The sequence below is a fragment of the Archocentrus centrarchus genome, chromosome 7 (assembly GCF_007364275.1).
Source record: "Archocentrus centrarchus isolate MPI-CPG fArcCen1 chromosome 7, fArcCen1, whole genome shotgun sequence".
NCBI lineage: Eukaryota > Metazoa > Chordata > Actinopteri > Cichliformes > Cichlidae > Archocentrus > Archocentrus centrarchus.
The window spans coordinates 10,646,442-10,669,873 of NC_044352.1; the positions used below are offsets into that span (position 1 = coordinate 10,646,442).

General features: G+C 42.7%; 1 protein-coding gene across 4 annotated transcripts in view; it reads right to left on the reverse strand.

The window, feature by feature from the left end:
• Positions 1 to 23,432, reverse strand: part of camta1a (calmodulin binding transcription activator 1a) — a 284,069-nt gene that overhangs the window by 16,920 nt on the left and 243,717 nt on the right. For all 4 annotated transcript variants that reach the window (XM_030734206.1, XM_030734207.1, XM_030734204.1 and 1 more), the window contains 5 exons: positions 16,587 to 16,740; positions 11,940 to 12,080; positions 9,002 to 11,310; positions 6,411 to 6,537; positions 6,135 to 6,269 (listed from right to left, as the gene is read on the reverse strand). In XM_030734206.1, coding sequence (XP_030590066.1) covers positions 6,135 to 6,269; positions 6,411 to 6,537; positions 9,002 to 11,310; positions 11,940 to 12,080; positions 16,587 to 16,740 — 2,866 coding nt within the window. The remainder of the gene's footprint in view (positions 1 to 6,134; positions 6,270 to 6,410; positions 6,538 to 9,001; positions 11,311 to 11,939; positions 12,081 to 16,586; positions 16,741 to 23,432) is intronic.

The following is a 23,432-nucleotide window of genomic DNA, read 5'->3' on the forward strand; positions in this document are numbered from 1 at the left end:
AGACAGTAGATGTGAGTATTCTAAAACTGTTAACATAATGTAGAGTTAAAACAAATATTGCTTTTATATGACACCCTGCAAAAAAACAAAAAACAAAACAAAAAAACAAAAACAAACAAACAAACAAACCAAAAAACTTCGAAAATCAGCCTGTGGTGGTGCGAATTCAAATTCCTTGAGTATATTATCACTATATGCATAAGGCCTCCTGTAAAACATGAAAAAGCACTTTGGTGACTCATCCTAAGACTTTGCAACTTTGTTCTTGCATCTGTCACTGCGTTTTAAAATTGGATAAAGTTTGGGCATTGCATACTGTCCTATGCATTTAAAACAGGAACTTCACAGAGGAGCAACAGGTCGATAAATGTACCCTATGTCTGGAATTCTCTCAGTTGAAACAGTCTGGAGAGCTTTAAACTGTAGCGAAGTTTGACGACTAAATGAAGTCGCTGTCCACGTAAACTGTGGTGCTGAACGCTGGACTAGGCTGCTGTAGTAAGGTACTTTCATGCGTCCATGCCGTTGCTAATGTCTGAATGCAATTCGAACTGTGAAACAGCAGAATTGGTGGTTATCACTGACCTCGATAACCTCAGCAGTACTCACGGATCCGAGAACCCCTTTATCGCGGTAGACAACAGCAACTACACTGTGATAAACAGCCGAACTCGCGAAACAGCGCTTGCACCAGTTTAAGACCCAGTGACCCCACGGTTCGGATCAAACTGACTAAAACTCTCATGAAAGAGTGCAAACTGAAAGCCAGGTTTTGCTTAAAGTATCAGAGCATAGAAAACAGTCGCACTACAACTTCCTTTGCTCCTCAAAATGCCAGGAAAGCAAGTACTGTTACTGTCTCCGAAGGCGTCTGGAGTTGTCTAACACGTCTAAGCACAAGTCGTGAGTCAGGAGTTAGCTACTATCAGCATCAGCTTCCCAGTGCCCTGCAATGTGGCACAATCGCATGAAACACTTAGAAAACATGTGGCCAAAAGAGGCAGTTTCTCTAAAACTCCGGTACAGCACACACACACCGTTAGACTACAGTAACACACAATAACTGCATGCGGGGTGTTCAGAGAAACGTGGAACTTCTTCGGCCAAACACAAGAAACGCACAGAATATAAAAGCAGCCCAAACACATCACAACCACAACACAGCACAGCACTACAGCCATAGGTTGAGCTTAACACTTCTAACCTTCTATTTTATTTTCCATTGGTAAAGTCCACCTCAAAGCCAAAAATACAGCCCCTTTGTCTTTTTAGGAAATGCAGGTGTCATTCACTGGCATCCTGACCCAAAGAAGTCCAGCCAAAGCTGCATTTCACTCAAACTGCAGTTTTGCCCCCAGTCTGGCGGTCAGGCTCCTGCATGGTGTAACACGGAGCAAAAAAAATAATAAAAAAAATATTTATATATCCTTGGTGTAGACTGAATCTCAATCTCAACAGAGCACTCGTCAACAATAGAACAAAGTGAGGGAAGAGAGCGACGTGAAGAGAGAGAGGGGGGGATAGAGAGAGACCACTCACTACTCTTCTTCCTCTAATAGCCCCCACCTCCTCTACACTTGTTTCACCTCAAACACATGCACACTTTCCTAGTGTTTCTAGTAGTCGCTGCTATCCCAGCCTGCAGTAAAATGACAAATACCACAGCGAGGAAACGTTGTGCGCACGTGCCGCCGGTAAACAGACGCCCTAATTCCCGTTTGTCGCCTCTTTCACGATCCGCGATCCTACACATAAAAGCTTGCTCCGCATGTTACTGCTGTTATTATGATCTTTCCAATGATAATAATAATATTAACAACACTAATTTAAGCCGATACAGCCGACTATGCGTAATTCTCCAAACCCGGTCTGGATTCACCTTCTCCCAGCTTAAACTGCCGTCTGAAACTACAGCTTATTCTGTTTGCGGGAGTTTACCATGTTTACCCAAACACGCCCACTCCTCCGCTCCTGCATTGTGTGTACACAGTCTGCCGTTTGTCACGCCGGTGTAGTCAGGTTCAGAGTCAGTACTGTCAATACGCTCCCTTAAACTAACAGTCAGTATGCTGCTATGCGGGGCTGTAATTTGGCTGTTCCCGGCGAACCTCTTTCGGCTCGGTTCGTGGGGTCTGAGCTCAGGGACCTACTGGGGCGACGACGAGAGTTCTGCATCTCCGACAGCTTTTCTGTCCTGCCCATGGCTCCGTACCTGCAGTGCTGCAGAGAAAAGCGCGCCCCTTCCCCCACTCTGCATTATGACAAATCAAGGCAGGCAGGCAGCTGTGCCATTAGCACATCATAGCACAGTTAGTCTTCCATGGGAGAACAAACTCAGAACGCTGTATAGCACACCGCTGCGTATTCAGACAAAATACCGCACGTATGGCACGTAGGCTAATGGCACCAATTCTAGTTAATCGAGCGACTGACCCCAAGCTTCACAATGAAAAATAAATCTTGCCACATCAATGCTTGGAAAGTGGGTAATAAAGTGTCTAGCTGTTACTGTTTCGTATATATATGCGCAACGCTGTTTGTTTACTCTGTTGCGCTTCACGACACCGGACAAGTGATGAGTACACATAATTAAACGCTGCCCTACTTCTGAAATAAGTTGCGAAAACGGTAATAGAAATCACTTCTTTTTCTTTGTGACTGCAAAAGCGAACGATGTTAGACAAATTAAAATATTTTCTTAAAAATCTTCACGTGAACCCCCGTGGATTTTAAAGTGCGCTGTGCGCCAAAGTCACTGTCCACACAGAGCGGGAACCGCGCAGCTCTTTGTCACACAGGCTTTCACCAAAAGGATCGGCAGAGTCCTTAACATTAATTCCTGGTACATTAATTTCTTGAATTAACAACCAATTATGAGCGAGTGGCACAAACAATTCTTTCCTTTCCTCTCCCGCTCTCTCACATTGAGGTACACACAGAAACCACATCAGTTACTTACTTGATTTACATATATGGAACCAATAATACAAACGTGTACTTTACATACTGTATAATAGGGACAAATTATCGCTATTGTGTTATTTTAATGTTGAATGTCTTGTTTTGCATAAGCTGTATCTGTTATAATTTTAAGAAGGATTGATCAATCAGTTGTATGCATGTGAGCTAATAAGATGATATCAAGCCAAATACTACAACTGAAAATTCCAGTGCACCCAGTGGTCATTTTTATTGCTATATTTCTTTGTCCTCTTCAAAACTCGACTACAGGCAGCCACTAAACAAAGACAAGAAATGGCAGGCAGGGGTTAATTTAAGTAAGGTAATAGGGTGGGCTGTGTTTTCTTTGAGACAGTCAGCTCCTCCTTAACTGGTTCTGTGAATGGGCCACTGAAGCAGTAGGGTATGAATGGCGGAGGGATCCACTGGTTCTGCCATGTATGGGAGCTGCCAGCTCACTCCCACTCCCTCAAGGGCCGTCTGCATTGCAGCTGTCCTGTGAGCCTGTGCTTCACCATGGCCTACTTTACCCTGTCAATGCTCTACCACTGCAGCAATACTTCTCCCAGCAGCAGACACATGCACATACATGCATAAATGACTCACATACTCATTACAATCTGTTAAACATTCTTACAGTAGGTGTTCTGACTCACAGACTGAACTGGACTTTAAACAGAATGGAAATTTGTCATCCCTACATCATTTTTTGTTATATGGTGCTCAAAAGCTCTTTTGTATCTGACGGGCTCATACATAGCATTCACAATTGAACATATTTCACAAACACTCATATAAACAAAATCCAAGTTTATCACTGAGTTTGAGTTGCTGTTAATGTTCACAAAAATAGCTTTATTAAGGGCCAAGATGAGACAATGTAGACAAAGTACATTATATTTCCAAAAGTATTCACTCACTCATCCAAATCATTGAATTCAGGTGTTCCAATCACTAAAACCAATAAAACCAAGCACCTAGGCATGCAGACTGCTTCTACAAACATTTGTGAAAGAAATGGGTCGCTCTCAGGAGCTGAGTGAATTCCAGCGTCGTACCATGATGGAATATCACCCGTGCAACAAGTCCAGTCATGAAATGTCCTCGCTACTAAATATTCCACAGTCAACTGTTACTGGTATTATAAAAAAGTGAAAGTGATTGGGAACAACTCAGCCAGGAAGTGGTAGGCTCGTGAAAAATGGCAGAGTGGGGTCAGTGGATGCTGAGGTGCATTGCCTGCAAAGTTCACCAACTTTCTGCAGAGTCAATCGCCACAGACCTCCAAACTTCACGCTGGCTTCAGATTAGCTCAAGAACAGTGCATAGAGAGTTTCATGGAATGGTTTTCCATAGCTGAGGAATTGCATCCAAATCTTACATCAAGCACAATGCAAAGAGTCGGATGCAGTGGTGTAAAGCACGCCGCCACTGGACTCTAGAGCAGTGCAGACATGTTCTCTGGAGTGACAAATCATACTTCTCTATCTGCCAATTTGATGGATGAGTCTGGGTTTGGTGGTTGCCAGGAGAACAGTACTTGTCTGACTGCACTGTGGTAAGTGTAAAGGGTGGTGGATTATGGTGTGGGGTTATTTTTTAGGAGTTGGGCTCAGCTTCGTAGTTCCAGTGAAATGAATTCAGCATACCAAGACATTTTGGACAATTTCATGCTCCCAACTTTGTGGGAACAGTTTGAGGGTGGCCACCTTCCTTTTCCAACATGACTGCACACCAGTGCATAAAGCAAGGTCCATGAAGACATGGATGAGTTTGGTGTGGAAGAATTTGACAGGCCTGCACAGAGTCCTGACCTCAACCTAACAGAACACCTTTGGGATGAATTAGAGTGAAAACTGTGAGCCAGGCCTCCTTGTTGCATCAGTGTGGCCTTTACAAACTTGCTTCTGGAGGAATGGTCAAAAATTCCAATAAACGGTGCCCGGGTGGCTCAGTGGTGGAACATATATGCTGCATTGCGGTGCGTTGCGGGCGGCATGGGTTCAAGTCCCGACCTGTCGCCAGTTTGCCCACGTGTCTTCCCCTGTATCTTCCCCCGTTTCCTGTCTCCCTCTACTATCAATGAAAGCCGTGTGGCAAAAAAAGCTGCAAAAGGTGGGCCGACATCATATGAATTAAGAAGGGGAAGTTCATATGTGTTTAAAGGAAGAAGAGTGAATACTTTTGGCAATGTGGTGTATTTTGTTGCTCAACTGACCTTAAAATAAAATGTGCCCTGACACATCTGTTGTGGTGTTTAATTTACATATCAGAACAGCAGACTACAAAGTCAAAGTGAAAATGATGCACAGGACAACAGATTTTACACTAAAATCAGTTTCTCTTGGGTAAACTCAAATGGTCCTGGGCAGTATGTAAGCAACATTAAAAAGACCATTTTCAAACATTAATAAATTATCGCATAAATAAACATTATGCTAAATCACAGTAGTATTGCCTAATAATTTGATTCAGTTATGTTTGTTATACAAAGTGCAAACAAACAATAAAATAATTGCAATAGCTGATTAACTAAAATATGAAATTAATATTATTAATCAAACTGCCTTTTCCAAAACCAAGAACAGTGAGGATAAAGATCGTAAAGTTTCTAAGTTATGCAATAGCTACAATAATTAATAAAAGCAGCCAATACAGAGATTTTTCACTGTCACTTACCATCAAAGCTCAAACAACCTGCATGTTATTCTGAAGTACAAGCTCTACAAACAGTGTTAATCATACCCTGATTTGATTCCAAGGTGAATATTGAGCCAGCGTGAAACACGTAACAACAGAACATGTAAGAATAGCCAAAAACATGTCCCTTATAATGCCAGTTTCTCTGCAAAAACACTACATATAACAGTTGTAAGTATTTGGGTATCTATTTGTGTGAAACCACAATTGATTTCCTGCAGAGTTGTTTGGCTCCAGTGAGTTAAAGAAAATAAATGTGTAGGTTGTGAAGAAAGCAAAGAAAGAGAGGTGATTTGTACTGCCTAATGAACCATTAATCAAAATGTACAAAATTATTAAAGCCAGAGGAGATGGTAGCCAGATAGTAGAATTAGAAGTGGGAAGGGATTATATAACAAAGTGAAAGAGTAAAATACGAGACAACAGATGCAGTCATCATAAAAGAACCAAAGCAAATGCACCAAGAAACGTACCATCCAGAGAAAGCCAGTCGTGCTGAGATGATGGCAGTGAAGGAAGAGCTCGGGCCTTGTACTCAAACACCACTGAATTGGAGATGATCTGGTTACTTACAGCCACCTGTAGCGTCACGAGACCTGTATCATGAGCTAAAGAGGATGAGGAGAATAAGACCTCAGGGTATATGAAATAAACAGAAGTGTCACTACTATGTGGTCAGATTTGCTTATGATATCAATTTTCCATGCATTTCTCCTGTCAGTGGAAACAAAAGCAACACCCTGTCTTACCCGGACAGTAACAACGCAGCACCCCTGGTTGGATAAGAGATGCTGGAACAGAGATCTGGTCAAACAAACAGCTGTAATTTGAGCTGGCCTCCTGCCAGGGCCCAGTGATCAGCACCTTAACTCCACCCTGAAAAACATGACAAATGGATAAACTCATAACACATCCATCAAGTCAGGTTTAAGTATTACTGATTGCACAATATATTGTTACTCTGCCACCTAGAGTGAAAAGATGAGAATGACACCAAGGCAAAGCAAACGCCATCCTTATACTAATCTCTGCTGCCATCGTGTGGATAACTAGCAATTTTTTTCACTTACACCAGTTTTCTAAAATACTTCCCCACTGAGTTTAAATACTCTGCTTCCCTCCAGAGGCTGACGGAGGGCATTGCTTCTGACAAAAAATAACTGTAAAGACTAACAGCACTGAGTCACTGCATAATCATGGAATCAAAAAAGAGATGAACATATTTTTGTACATAATTTTGTTTCATTCATCAAGAATGCTGCAGCTATTTTTGTCTGCGAGGATAACTTCTTTTGTTTGTTTTATGTTTCATTAATATTTCAAAAATCAAGTTTAAACTATGCATTCTTTAGAAGACAAATTTCATGAAAGCTGCAAAATCATGCTATCATGGATATACCACAGAGTATTGAAAACTCTCCCAGCTTTCAATACTGGTATATATTTCAAATGTAAACCAGTAGAATGCTCAATCCTCTAATGCAGTCTTTATTTGTTAATCACACCACTCTATCTTGCTTGACTGTAATTACTTGGCAGTAATGGAAAGAGCTTTTACATTACCGTAATCCCTAACTCAAAAAAAAAAAAAAAAGAGAGAGAGAAAAGAAAAAAAGGAAAAAAACCTATTTAATCATTGATAATTATTACATTATTTTTTTACATGGATATTACACCCAATCCTGTCTTCATTTACTTCCTTTGATTTTGGAGATGTAAGGTCAGTTTTTACATTTAGCAATCCACAGTCATTTCTGAAACTGTAATCAGAATCAGAATCAGGTTTATTTTGGCCAAGTATGTTTACACACACAAGGAATTTGGTTCTGGTTGATGGTGTCTCTCTAGTATTATAAAGTGTCCTATAATTTAACTTAAATGCTATACAATATATATACAATACATCTATGTATCTAAAAAGATATATAATTCCTTGTTTGCAGATGAGAAACACTTTAATGCACATTTTCTTATTGTTTTCTTGCGTGAAAACCTACTATTGGAATACAAATAGGGAACACATTAAAGCTTGGGGTGAAAGCTATTGCCTGCACTTTATTTTTATATTTACATAAAAGTAAATTCAATATGGTAAAATTGTTTTTTGTGTTTTCCATGATAATTCAGAAGTTATGTGAACTGCTTTCTTAATTATGCAGGGGAAAAAAAAATCCCATTTAGTTTCAATCACATAGAAACTAAATACTTTATAATGGTGGTTTATTTAGGACTTTCTGGCTCGTAGAAGAGGTTAGGATATGTTTTATTGTTGTTTTTAGGGTATGTTGGAGGGACAGCAGACAGATAATAGGACCTTTGTTTTCTATGGTCCTGCATCAGCAAAGCATAGACAGTATTTTGTAATATAATGTATGCAATTTCATTTGATTGTTTATTTTAAATACATTTGACACCTGCATTTTTACTTTTGTTATATTTTTTTTAAATCATATTTGTCATGTTATTATGTGTGTTGATATACAGTTATTAAACCTTCTGACATAAGTCTCTTGGTTTGCAGTGATCTTACAGTCATCGGGTGGCACATATCCCGCTGTGCATAATCTAAGCAATTTTGTTCAAAATGAAGATGGTTAACAGGACCCCACCCCCCACCCCCCCAATAATTTTGACAATCTAATGGATATTTATAATGCTAGCCTATTATTAAATGAAGCTTCTGCTTAAGTTCATTAAGGAAGATTTTTATTCACTGGCCTGACTGCATTTCTGGTCATTTGGGCTGCTGTTCTTGTTTTTTGGTGTCTTTCCCACACAATCAAATTCAATTCTTTTTCCTTTACTCTGGTCCAATAATTTTCTTGCCCACCTCATGTGAGCCAATCAGCTTCTGTTTCATACACTTTAAATCTCAGTGCTGTTCTGTAATTTTGACCCATCTCCACCTCATCCTGGTCATTCAGAGAGCCTCATCCAAGTCTCCATTTGCTTCCTCTTCACCAGCATCTGGACTCCACGGGTCCTGTCCTACCTCCTACTATTGTTGGGACTCTGCTCTGCAATGTTGCTTCGTAGGAGTCAAACCACCAAACGGTTTCTTACTCAAACTCAGTGCTTCATTAAATTGCATTAAATTCTTTCAAATAATCACTCCTTTGTGAATTATTAATTATCTACTTAATATTGTATTTTTTAATTTTCTAATTTATATAATCATTCATCTGTTTTGTATAAAAAAACAACACTTTAGATAAGAGGGCTAATCTAAAAAAATGTTAGACTGCTCTTGTTCAGAAGTGACTATTACAAATACATCAAACAGAATCATTCAGCAATTAGGCTGGTACATAAATAACCCACAACAAAAAAAAAAACTCACCTCAGGGTAGGACCACTCAGGGGAGTAGTCAGTGACCATGAAAAGACGGCCTGTGGCCTGAAGCATCCCCAGAGCACTCTGGGCTACAGCTGCAGAAACCACCTCTGCTACATTCATGTAGGACAATGAGCCTGTCTCTCCTGTGCTTCCTCCTGCACTGGCCCCTCCACTTAAAGACTGGGGGCTGCAGCAGGGTTGGAGGCAGAGCTCTGAGGGGCCATAGCCAGAGCCCCTGGCTCCTCCATCTTCCTGGCCCTGATGTGGAGGCCCACCAGCTGTGGTCTGGTTATCTGAGTTGTGAGATGTGACGAGCTGGTGAGCATATAGGGTCCCTCCTGCTGACATGGCTGTTCCACTACCATCCACTGAGATGAAATCATTAATGAGGTCAGAAAACTGGTTTCCAAAAGAGATGTCAAAGTGATCCAGACTTATCTCCATGCCTGTCCCTCCTGCTCCTCCATTATTGGCTGTACCACCCAGACCCTGGTGGGCTCCTACAGCGTTGTAGAGTCCCTGGACCATGTTTGTGCCTTGGAGAAGAGGCTGCAGCTGTTGTTGCTGCTGGGAATGGTTGTTGACATCACCGTTGTTGTTGCCATTATGAACTGCTACCCCTTCACCTCCACCTCCTGTCCCTCCTCCGCCACCATCTGAAGCCTGCTGCAGGTAGTGTTCTGTTCCCCCTCCCTCTCCATTTACTGCCCCACAACCCTGGATATGATCTCCTGCCTTGAGTAGATTTTCAGCTCCATTCTCGGTGGCTCCAGTCTGAACTGAATTCACATTGCCAGGTTGCTCTAGACCAACCACCTCCTCGTGCTCAGTGCCCAGCCCAGGAAAGGTTCCCTGGTATTGTAGCAGCTGGAGAGAGCCAGCCTGGCCAGGCCCTTCTGTAGGTGAGCCACCATTGCAGTTGGTCCTGTGCTGGGTCTGATGGTGGTGATGAAGGTGGCCATTACTGCCAGGTGAGTCTGTTTTTACAACTTGTAGCCCCATATAGGCTCCAGAGTCATGGGAGTTGTGCTCCATCAAATGTGTTTTCTGGCCCATGCTGGGCCTCCCCTGCTGAGTCTGGCTGGTCTGAGATGCATCCTGGAGGAAGAAGCTGGGTGAACGATTCTGATGTTGCATGTGAGGACTGGACATGGCTTGACCATAGCTCACTGTGGTAGTGCTGGACGTATAGTCTTGCTTGGCATCGATGGCACTGAAATCCATTTGCTCCAAGGTAGTGCTAGGACTCAAACCTCCGCCAGAAGGAAGCAGGGAGCCTGCGGCTGTCAGACTGAGGCTGCCCTGGCTTGAACCAGCACCAGATGATGCAGATACCCCACTGCCACAGTTCACTACTGCCCCCACCTGGTAGCCACTCTCCTTGGCCAGCTGCTGCTCAAATGATGTATCTTCCGTCTTGATGTTCTTTACGAGAGCTGAGTTGAACGTGTAGCTATTGTCTGACATGGTGGGGGAACGTTGCAGACTGCCATTGGTGCTAGTGCTGCCACCAGAGGAAGATGAGGTGGAGGAGGAGTTTCCCTCTGTCTTCATTGCGCTGCCTCCATAGGTCTGGCCTTGTTTGGGGTTGTTCAAGAAGCAGTCGGGATCAAAGTTCATATTAGTTTCTGGGATCTTGATGGTTCCCGAGTCCAGACTGCTAGAGAGCACCAGTTCCTCAGACACCCCAGCTGCAGACAACATGGAAAGACTGTCTCCTGCAGTAGTAGTCCCAGCCTCCCCAACACCTCCACCGGGGAAGGCAAATTTGTGACGATCAGAGGTCACAGACAGCACTAGGCCCTGTGAAGTGGCATCAGCACCCATTAGGTGAGTATTTGGACCCCCAGTAGGAGACATGCTGTAGACAGGGTCTCCAGGGACCTCAGACATAAAGACACTCTGAGACAGGCCAGACATGACAGAGGCCACATGACTCATCCCTGTTACCACAGGGCTATCTGCCATGTCTGGATCGCTGTTGAGGCCGCTGCTGATGGAGACAGGTGAGTTCTGCGTGGTGTCAGGGACCTCGACCTGGTTTGTGGATGACACCTCTGTGCTGTTCTGGTGCAGCAGGACAGGCTTGTGGACTTTGCCATTTCGTTTCTCCCTGGTACTACCCCCTCCAGTCCCTCCCCCAGAGCTTTTTCCTCCACCATGGGCACTGTGCTCTGTCTTCCCCTCTGACACATCGTTGTTCTGTACCTCTGAGTGGGCACTGCTGTAGCCCCCTGAGCGGGGGTCCACTTTTGGGGAAATAATGCGGTGTTTGGCACTGTTGCATTTGTGGTGTACACTGCTTCCTGCACCTATATGAATGCAAACAGAGTAAACATAGGTTGGGGATTTAGCTGTGTGAGGGGAATAAAACAGGCAAATTTATTCTATTGATTTCCAAATGCTTAAAAATTAGGCAAATCTACTATTCAATGAGCTGAGGCAAAGATGGATTATCAGTTTGTTTTTGTATTTATAATTTTGTGGAAGATAATCTTCTCCATGTGATAAATCCTCCCACAGGCATACAGTGATGTAAGTGTAAGTGCATGGGATGTTCTGCATGCCTTATTATCTTAAAAATAACAATGGAAGTAAGGGTTTCTTAGAGTAATTTGTTCTCTAAATGAGAAAACCTTCACTCTCTACATTCTTTTTATGATTAAAAAAACTCAGTGAAATAACACAGCTGAAAATATCCGATCGAGATTAGCATAAAATTTGAAAAGAGCTAGGCTATTTCAGATATGCCCCTGACACACAAAGTAAAAATAAAATAAAATAATAGGGCTGTACATTTCACTATTAAATCACCAACCCATAAAGGAACAACTGTCTCTGATTTACAGCATACTAAACATCATCTTTATGTCCTTCTCTCACTGAATTTTTGAGTTCTCTCTTTTGAAGAATAAGCTCCTTCCCACCCACTAGCCCTTACCCAGGGTGCCCGTGCAGAGGCAGTTGTGAGTCCGGGGAGGTGGCTTAGTTTGGTGGCTGTCCAGAATCTGTTGCACTAGCTGCTCCACTGAGAAGCCAGAGCTGCTGTTCCCATTGCTGCAAGTCCACTTGATGCCATGAACTGCCGGGAGAGAGGAGACAGAGATGTCAGCCAGCCCAACAGACCACCAGCCACGCCAACCCCCCGCCCCACCCACTGCCCTCTCTGACTACCTGCTAGAATGTCATGCTGGCCACTGGACACCTCTCTAAAAAAGTTTCACATTAAAACAGATTAGTTAATGTTTCTGGTTTTCCCTGAAGGTAAACAATCCAATATCAATTTCAATAGTAGAACTGAAATGGCAACACCTTCCCCATTTTCTGAAATCCCTTGTTTCCTTTCTTAGTACAGCACTGATCAGTTGCTTTTCCCTAGTATCACTTCAGCATAATGTCAAGCCTTTGTTATTGGACTGCTCATTTCTGTTGTGCCTCTTTTTTCTCCTGTATGTCAGTGCCTGCTGCTACTCCAGGGTGTCTCCTCTGTGAGTGCAGATGAAGGTGACAGCAAGTTCAATCTTTCCACTCACCACCCTTACCCTGACCTATGACTCTCTTCTGACGGGAAAAGCCTGTGGGAAAGAACATCACCACTCTGCTGCTGCTGGATCGGCTGCTTCACCAAGGGAAAAAGAGAGGTTTTCTCCTGTAAAGCTCCACTCGCTTGCCTCAGTCACACCTCACTAGCACCTCCTAATACTTTTCATCGCTCCACTTGTCAAGCAGCCACCACTTCTGATGAGACAGATAGTGGTTTCAGTGGCTATAAGGTGGTAGGAGACACCACTGAGTGCTGCAGAGCTCAGGCTCTCAACTGGGGAAAAAGGTAATATTTCACGAGAGGCATATTTAGACTATCAAACAAAATCAAGCCAGCTTTAATTCAAGTTCCCTACACTCTAGTACCTCCTTTGGTTAAATATGCAAGCGAGATATATAAAGAGAGTGAGGCTCAGAGCATGTATGAAAAAAGGCGAGGATTTGCTTAGTGCATGTCTGTTTGCACTTGAGATAAAAGGAGATGGAAACAGCACAAGAGGGTGAGGGTAATGGAGATTAAAGACAGAGCTAGTTAAATTGAAGTGAAAAAAGCTGGGAAACATGATTGCATGTCTGTGATAAGGATCAAACTTGAAAGCTTTACAATCCTTTGGCAGATTACAGGCTGGTCACCAGCAGATGTCAGCAGAGCTGTAGTGATCAAGCTAAGATCATAAGCTCCACAGAAGACTAACCGTGGCAGGTTATAGGAACATGAACAGGATTCAGTTTGATGTATAATAAAGTCAGATTTATTCAGCCATTAATCTACCGTGGGTGAGCTAAAGAAAGAAAGAAAGAAGCGGACACCAAATTTGAGGGGCAAGTTTCATCAAATGCCATTATAATTAATGCAAAAATTGTGTTTGAAGGTTGAACCACTTTAACCTCTTGACATTGGATAATATAAACAGTACTGATGAAGTGACGCTAATAAAAATAATGGGGCAAAATGTTGTCATGGATCCCTTTCCATGACATGGCAACAGGGAAGCTTCAGGACAGAAGAATTTCTGAGCTACTGATCAGACTCAGAGCAGGTGACAGAGCAAGACTGAGAGCCTAATGCAACAACTTACATCCACCATGCAGCGCCATGCCTATTTGTCCAAACAATCTTGTCTCCCCCTCTGCCCTGATCCCTCATGCCAGATTGCCACAGCCCTGTTCATCTAGACGGGTGTCACCCCTGAAGGCTCTGAGTTGTTGACGTACAGTTACCACCATGTCTGCCTGTCTGCTCTTCTCAATGAGGGTTATATTCTAAAGCAGACATGACAGGAGCACTGCCACTAGGTTTAATCCCAGTGGAAGCAACAGCCGAGGCACCAAACAGCAACCTAGTCATGTGATCATTCTGATGATTGCATCCTGTCATGAGCAGCATCATGCAGCCCTAATGACCAAAGCACTCGATGTTGGGCATTTCCCACTTGGTTGTCTCTGCACCACTGGACACTATATGGGACAACAGGGTACAACAGTTTATATGATGGTCAATCCTGCCTGTCTTTCCTTGGTCTGTTCTTTTCTGGCCCTGTCTGTCTAGCCTGGAGACAAGCCTTCTGTCTGTCTGAGTGTTTGTTAAAACTGCTCATGCGCTATCTGTCAGCAGGCTTGGGGCATAGCTGCAGAGTGCTGCGTGTTTATTGCATTAGACCAAAAGAGTGAATCAAGCTGGCTGCCTTGTCTATGGAACTGTAGCGTGACTGTGTAGTGATGCCACTCTCTTACCCCCACCCTCACTGCCCCATCTTCTTCCTTCTTCTCTTTCTCATCAAACACCGCGGGGTGTTAAGGATGACGAGGTCAGACAAGGCCATGTTTCACAGGGCTTATATTTGAACTACTGTGTGTGAGCATTCGTGCATGTGAAAGGTTTTGTGACTGAGAGCAAGGATGTGTGTGTTTTTTTGTTGTGGAGAGACAGAATAAGCTCAACTGATCCATGAAATCCACATTTTTCCTTTGTTGTTTTTTTTGTATCATTAGAGATGTCAAATGGTTTGTGCAGTGAAATTTTGTGAAAAGAATAACAAAAAGGGAAGTGCAAGACAAAAGAGGGCAATTATTTTGCAAAAAATTGGCACTTTTCTGAAAAAAGAGCTATTTTACTTAAAACTAAGAATGTGCTGACAAAATTCAGCTTATGAAATGGGAACCATCATCAATATAAGAAAGCATATAAGAAGAATTTACAAACATAGAACCACACATGATCATACTGTAATATGTACTGATGGAATTTTGCACTCTGCATTTGATACTCAAACCCTAAAATTTGATGATACTGCACAGTCCTGATGAGGACAGCTGGTCACCCATTCATTTTGTTCCACTATAAGGTCCAAATAATTTCTGCTACATACAAAGGAGTCCTAAAGCTCCACACATATTTGAAGCCCAAATCTTGAAATATACACCAACTGGAAAAAAAATTACTGTATGTTAGAAGCCAATTTGTGACATAGGTAATGCATGATTCATAGAGGGCAACTTCATCACAAGTCTTGGCTTCTGCTCCCTGCATCGAGATGAGGGTTGGTATTTCACAAGACCACTAGATGGCAATGTTGCTCTATCATTGGGGTCATGCTGACATGTCAGCTGCTCCAGGAGAAAGAGAGAAGGATGGAGAGAAGAAACACAGAAAGCAAAGACAGAAAGAAGGAGAGGGATTTTTTTTTTTTTGCTCTTTTTGTAGCCCCTCATGTAGCCTGGCAGCTAGAAGGCATCTCACACTCACCCTCTTTGTCCCAACAACTCCCAAAGTTAATGACTTTACGCATTACTGCAAATGGTGCTTGATTTTTACATTAAGCCACAGATGTAATGAATACAGTAGGCTGTTGTTGCTCAGTGGCTGTCCTGAGGTAAGGCTTTATGTTAAAATGACCTAAAACTAATGCAGTGATGAGGGTAACAATACAGCCTAGACCCCAGAGATGATGGCCTGGATTGCCTATTCAGTATGCAGCCAGCATGTGTGTGTGTGCGTGTGCTCGTAAAGCTGCTGACACCTTCCTCTTTACCTAGCCACATCACCAATAATTGGCCATTGGAATATCAGTCTCAGCTCTGCTGGCCCCTGCCAGACACGCCCGAATCAGAGTCTGGTTGTTAAAGGTATCTTAACAGCTCTGTGAAAGATTTTCAATGCCCCCACAAGGTCCCCTTCTGGCTATTATCATCATCTGACAAACCCTGATTTTTTTTTTTCCAAAACATTGCCTCAATCTTTCAGCAGGTCTAGAGACTCATAAAAACACATAATGCAACTCACAGAACATTAGTAAAGCTGATTAAAAACAGGGATCAATCCATTGAGGGGGGGAGAGACAGAAAGAGCCAGATAAGGGGTGAAGGGGGATTTCTGGTGAGTCAGACATTTTTGCTCCCACGCACTAAAATGAATCAATAACCAGCTTGCTGCCCTCCTCTGCCTTGACTGCCTTCATGGACCAGAGGGGAGATGTACTCTCAGTCTGGCCAGAGTGGTGCCAGAGGTCTAAGGGAAGAGCTGAACTTTGACCTCGAAGTAAGCGACGGCTCCAGGAAAAGCACAAACTCTCATATAAAACTGTAGGAATACTAGCCAAAGATGTTCTCTGACTGAGATGCTGAGGGCACTTAGTGTACCAGCTATAAGATAATAGGACTGGACCTTAAATGGTCAGACAAAAACAGCTGCCAGTAGTCTTTCCATGCACGTGCGTGTATGTGTGGATATTAAGGCCTGCTGAGTTGTTACAGCCTCTGTTCATTTTAAAAGCTATGAATAAAAGTTGAGTTTGGAGTGACAAAATATGATGCATGCATAGCCCTGAACAACAATACTGAAGTTCACACACGGGATACTGTTGTACATTTTGAGATTAATGGACACAAAAACCTGCCTGATGAAGCTGCTCCTTTGTACGGCATTATGGTTAAAAAAAATGTTATTGTTTGAAAATAGAACATTCTGTGGATTTGTAAGTCTATGTGTTTCCCATCCAAGAAGCACTTCAAACAAACTATCCTACTTGAAAATTTCTCAACTCACACATGGGCTTGAGCTGGCCAATCAGTTCCTCCTTGGTCCACTTGGCCCACTCCTTCTTGTCTGTATTGATGGAGCACAGGATCGGTCCACATGGTTTCCCACAATCCTCAATGGCTGGAACATTCAAATAGTGGACGAGCACAATATCAGGGTTCTATGGGGAAATCAAAGAGAGCAGTATGGTTACAAGAAATAAATACTTGATTTGCGATGGTGCAGTCAATTTATCTGTAAATGCGGTTAGAAGATTTGTTGAAGTGAGATATTTAATCTTTAGAAAAAAGTGAGGAATCTTTTGAAATAAATGGTAAAATATTCAGCTCAAACATTGGATTGAGTCAAATAAACCTGAAACCAGTTTGTCAAAATTTCTTTCTCTCTTTGTTTCATTCTTAATTTGAACAAAAGGTTCTCAAAACCATTTACTCCCCCCCCCCCCCCCCCCCCACACACACACACACACACAGTGATCATATGAAGTGAAATAGGCACTACTGAGGGTATCGTACGTGAGAAGGAATTGGGCCCTGTCTCATGAGTGACAAATACAGTATAGTACAGAAAAGATTATAACTTTTAGGGACTGAGCATACACAACATGCAGTAAATTGTAACAAGTACTGAAAGGTCTCTGATAATCACCAATATAAATTTCTTTGGACTTGCAAAGCAAATAAGCCATTCACTGTCATTTTTATTTAAATATCAGCTTCATGAGACTAATCACACATAGATAGCAGGTTAGCAACTTCAAAAGCAGTGTGTTTTGATAAAAAATAGACTTGGTGATGTAATTGCACTTAAAAATGGGAGTTAATAATCATAGCTGATAAGGTTTGGAAAGAGGGTAGAGTATTAATAACGACTATTCAAATGATTTCTTACTGCTTTGCAAAAATAAATGTGGCGATGTTGCTAAAACACACATATTTATAAAAAATTCCCTTAACAAATCCTGAGGGTCATTAAGTGGTTACTGGGCAAGCTTGAAATAAGTTCCCACTGCTAATAACAGTCTTAACAGACACAAGGAGGCTTCAAACATCCACATACTGTGTGATGTGCATACAAAATAACCAGCCTCTTTAATTACCTTTATAGTTTAGAATTTCTTAAGAAAAAACACCCACATTCACATTTAAACAATCTTAACATTCTTACACAATCTGTTCTTGCATAGAATATTGTTCTCAAAATAGACCAATAAGACTGTATGGTGAGATATACGATCACAAAACTTAGATCTGGAATTCTTGCAGTGCAAAGTAGATAATCTGTGGCATGGTTTCTTAAGGATATAATGGAGAGATAGTGACCCATACAGCACTCGCAGATACTGCGGCTCAGATGCGAGGGCTTTTGTGTGGAACGAGCTAGCTGGTTGGTGAGAAGTAAATGTTGCTGAATTAGAAACCCTGCATGGTATCCCTCACACAGACAACAAAGCCCAAGAACAGAAGAGGAATTGCACAACCCAAAACATAGCCAGGCAGCAGAACAAATCTGGGATCAGAAATCTGCAATAATCTCACTCATTATGTGACTGTATCTCTGCATCTCCAAATGTGTGATTGAATGTGTATACTAGTGCGTGTGCTCATTAATGTGTGTATTTGCATGTGCATATGTGTGTTAATTACAACGCGTGCTCGTGTAACACACGTATGGCATTCTGTCAAGTCCTCCCACATGGTGAGATGATGCCCTCAATTAACTCTGCCTGTATTTACCAAGTCAAAACTCAATAATTTTCTGCCTGCAAATTGTTACTGGGTTACCTCTTCAAATTCTCTAAATTGACAGCTTATGAATAATAGGCAGCGTTTAAAGGAATTTTGTGCAGGTGTGAATAACATAAATTCACTTCTGTAATCATGAAAAGCTTTGACTGCCTAGCTCACATAAGTAATGTTCCTATTTCTGTCTTAATCATTTCCATTTTACTATCAATATTTGATTGTCACTAAACCAACAAAGACAAATAAACTAAAATATCACCACGCTGAGTACACCGGACCCATGCACAGCCCAATATGCAAACACATATATAGGTACAGTCAAAGGAAAAAAAAAAAGTCTCTCATTACATGGTGTCTGCGTGTGCTTGTTAATCTTTTGTGAATGTTTGGCCTTGGAGTGTTCCTGTCATGTTGGTGAAAAAAAACAGAATGAGATTAATTTATGTTTTACGCAAGTAAATCACACAAAATTACTCTAACATGTGAGCATGCAATTGCAGCTAAATAAGATGCAAGAATGTCCAAACCAACTAAGACCTTGATCGAGAAAAATGCTGTGACAACACGTGTGTGACTGCAGTTTGAAGCTTCATCAGTACTAAGTGGCAAATAAATCAAGGTGCTGCTACTGTAGGTCTGTGCTCCCTCTCAGTGTGAACCATTAATCTGTGACTATGCCCCCTTTCCCCCCCCAATCCCCAGCTCCCATCTTTTCCACCGCCTCCCACCATCCCTTTGCTCTTCCCTTTATATTGGGCAGGGGTGTGGTTGGGGGCACACAGATATACAGAACCAGTTACTTCTATGAAAACATCCCAGACATATGAACAACTACTATCTCTGATGTGTCTTGGTAGTCACTGCTTAGTAGTACATAACATAATCTAAGGAAGACAGATGACCTTCCCTCACCACTTGCAGCTGAAACTGGATCTAGACATTGCAGTGTGTTATCTTACTGCTTTCCTTGTCCCCTGTCATTGGTACGGACACTAGGTGATCACTGCTGCCCTGTTTGGATGGAGATGGCACAGGCAGTGTGTGATGCCCCCATATGGCATCACCAGCTGTGTCAATAGCCAAGAGATGCCCTCAATCTTTACTTGGAATGAAAGCGCAGAATGTGGACAGCTTCATTCAATTACGAGCGCACATAAATGTATGTGGATCTATGGGCACAGTCAGTGAGTATGCTCAGAAATACAACGCATGCATAAGTGTGTGCAAACACACAAGCACACACAAAAACAGACTAAGCAAGGACAAACTCATTAGCATAGTGTAACAGACACATATATACTCACAAGCTACATAAGGGTTAGTTGAACACAATCATACACGTGGTTACGCACAATCTCCTCCTTCTAACGCCCACAATCCCAGCTGTTTCCTACCTTTTCACACATAACTTCACACACACACACACACACACACACACACACACACACACACACACACACACACACACACACACACACACACACACACACACACACACACACAGCTCATACAGCTCATCCAAATATAAGTAATCTTTATGTCGCTGTTTTACCATTAGGAATTTGCTACATATTGTAAACCAAGAAGGGAGCCAGAGGCATATAATGTCTGGAAGTTTCATTCCCTTTTCTCAGTCTTGTTTTACTTCTTTCTCTCCTTTTACTTTACAACATATTTAACAGTTCTCTCTCAATTCAGGCCTACCTCCACTCAAAGAGGAAAACAACACAATGAAAGTGTAAAGCGTCACATAAATCTATCAGGATGGTAATTTAATTTAATTTCCTGCTGGCTGCTTTCTTTTTCCACAGTGTAATATCAGTGAGTTGGTTTTCCAAGTGTAGGGGAAAAAGGCTGAGGGTGAACTTTTTGCCTGGATAGTCTTTTTCAGAGAAAATGAGATCTCATTAACTTATTGATTAATTGTGTAATGTAGTCTTTGGTTGTTTTTTCTCTTATTTCCCATGCAAGTCTCAAGGCAGAGCTCCAGCCTCAGCTCTGCAGTGGTAGGGAAGACTGGAACAGACTTACAGGAACCTGCGGCATGCATATGGCTGTGCAAAGATTTTAGTCATTTTAGACAAAACCATCATGAAAGATCTGGATTCACTCTAAATAAATACAGCCAGATAACAAGAAAACAATTTCCAGCATCAGATATACAGCCCCCACAGAGCCCTGATCTGAACATCATTAAGTTAGTCTGTGATTATATAAGGTGAAACAAAAAAATAGTAAGACACTCTAAAGGGGGGGATGCTTGGGTCAAGCTAGGTCGGAGGGTTGATTACATAATGTGCACACACCACGCACATGCACACCCTGAATGGCAGCACGCAGAGCTGGACAGTAAAGAGACAAACAGGCAGTGAAAACTTACAAACTGGGATTTGTCCTTGTATGCCTGATGGCCAGCACGCCACTGTGTATTTATATGATTTTATATTTGTGCATGAGCTCGACATTGCTTGTCAGCATCTGTGCCAATCATTCAATGTATTAAAGCATGAATTTATCATGTATGCATAAAACATAACATGTGTCTAGCTAGTATTTTGATGATGCTGTGTTGTGTTAATGTTTACTGCGCCTCCCTAGAACAGATGGATAGATGTTGAGCTAATTACTAGAGGAGTCTTGGGGAGTCAGCCATGGGGGCGGAAGGCCTGCTGTGTGGGTGGTGGAGCTCCTTCCTGCCCCTCCTTTCACCAATCTCTCTCACAAACATAGAGGAAAAACACCAACACACAAAGGCATGCATACACATATAAAACAATAGAGTAATCATGCACACGCAGACAATCACAGTCCAACATACAATGCACGAGACAAGCATGAAAAAGGTGTTATGCCAACACTCACATGTACACACATGCATATATGCAAGACATTGCCATCGCAACCAAAGGATAAAGGTGCTGTTGTAGCCAGGCAACAGGTTTCTCTGGCACCCACGCACTTAGAGGCAGCCAGTGCTCCTACGATCTCTCAGTGAATGCCTACCTCTTCCTGAAGTCATACACCCTGCTCTACTCCAAAAGACAAGAATGGAAGAGAAAGGGAGAGAGATTTGCTAATGGAGCTGAAGATGGAGTTAGATGTTGGTGGAGACAGATACAATGACCTTCTACTTTGTGCTGAATGTATAATAGTGAATGAGCGTGTATAACTGCACAGCGATATAACTAACTGAGACTTGAGTACAAATCAGATCTGTTGGTAAAATCTGGTACGACTGGTCAAGTGATGTGTTCGCTGTCTCATTAAGTCTCTGTGACCTTGCCACAAGTGTGCCACTCTCTCGGAGTTCTTCCATGTAGCTGCTCCTCCAACAGTCCACCATAGCTCATTAAGAGACAGAAAAAAGGCAAGGGAGAGAGAGAATTTGAGACAGAGATACATGGAAAGACGGAGGCAGAGAGAAAGAAGAATGAGGGTAACAGCTCTTATATTGTCATTCAGGCAGCTCTGCTCCATGATTGTACTCCACCATAGTAGGCCTCGCTTTCACAACTCATGCACCGGAGCGATAAGAACACCATTAACATGAAAGAATCTTAATTGAGAGGGGATGCTTCATGGAACAAGGATGAGCCAGGGAGTGAAGGGGGAAACCTTGTTCCACTCTGATAAAATAACCCACACTGAGAAGTGGGGGATTCAAAGTCTGTCATACTGATGGAGTGTGCAGAGCAGACAGGAAATCAGGTATGGGAACCCCCCCCCCCCCCTTCAACTTTCAGGGAAATAAGCAAAACACTAAAAAAAAAAAAACTGAGACAGTTCAGTGGAGAAGATTTGAACCAGCAGGCTATGGGATATCCATTTCAATACAAATATCAGGAAAGCAGGAGCAGTCAATTGTCTCGTCACAAACATTCAGCATCAAGGCATAAATACAGCAGGGATGGGTGAGAATGTCTCTGCCTTTGTATCTAAGTCTGCCTACATTAGATTATAAATAGCATGTGAATGAGCATCTAGAGGCAGATTTCTGTATGTTACTTGGCGTATGTACATCAGTATGCGTGCAGAATGAGTGCAATGAGCTGTAAGTCTGAATTGAGTGCGCTGACTGCATATTCGTGCTGTCTGTGTGTGCAGTGCACATTCAAATTAGGCTGTTTGCATCTACACGTATGTCCGTGCAGTTTCATGTGAATATGGAACACGTTTGCACAGGATGTATGTCTTGCATGTCATGTGCTCATAGTCCACAGAATAAGCATGAGGGGTGATTAAGGCCCTGTTCACTTGGCTATGCGGGGGCAGCTGCCCTGGCAGTGGCATGGTGATGGATAGCATCGGGTGCCAGTCATTAGGCAGCCTCCTGGCCTCTGGCACTGAGGTTGCACTCTTAAACACTGCCCTCCCCCGCCTGTCCCCAAACGCCACCGCTCATTTCAAGGTCAACTGCCTCTGTGGTGATATAAGTTCACCTTCACAAGTCATAAGACTTCTTCCTTTTGTTTGGAACCTTTATCGTTCACTGCCAAAGGGTGTGTTTTGGAATGCGGGGGTGGCTGGCTGGTGCCTTGCCTCATGCCGACACACAGAAGCACAGACATGCACAGGCAGTTCGTGAGCACACACGCAAACCCATACTCACAAACACACACGCACACACTGAGGTAAACAAAACCCTATGTCAAACCCTCCCAAATGGGTAGCAAACAGCCTGAAGCTCCTGTCGAGGTAGCAGAGCAAACCCCTATCTGAACCTGCTTCTCTCTGGGTTATCTATGACAACCTCTTTGTTTAAATGTTCCCAGTTTAGAATACAGACACTCTAATTGGGGTGTCTGGAGTCAAAGCACAACTTAACTGCTCCAGTTCACCTTCTACTGCATCCAGCTCTCCATCAATTCCAGCACCGACTGAGTGCCAAGCTAAAATGATGCCTGGGGTGGGTATCAATCCAGGGTAAGAGTCAGTTTACAGGGGGTTTTCTTAATGTGAACGGAATCAAATGCCTGTGTCCAAAGTATGTGAGAGGAATGGCAGAGCAGGGGGCACAGCAGGAGCTCCTGATTTAGGGAAGATTCATACTCCACCTCTTTACTTCTACTACCTAGTGTACTGGCTGGGAGATGAAAGGCAGAACTTG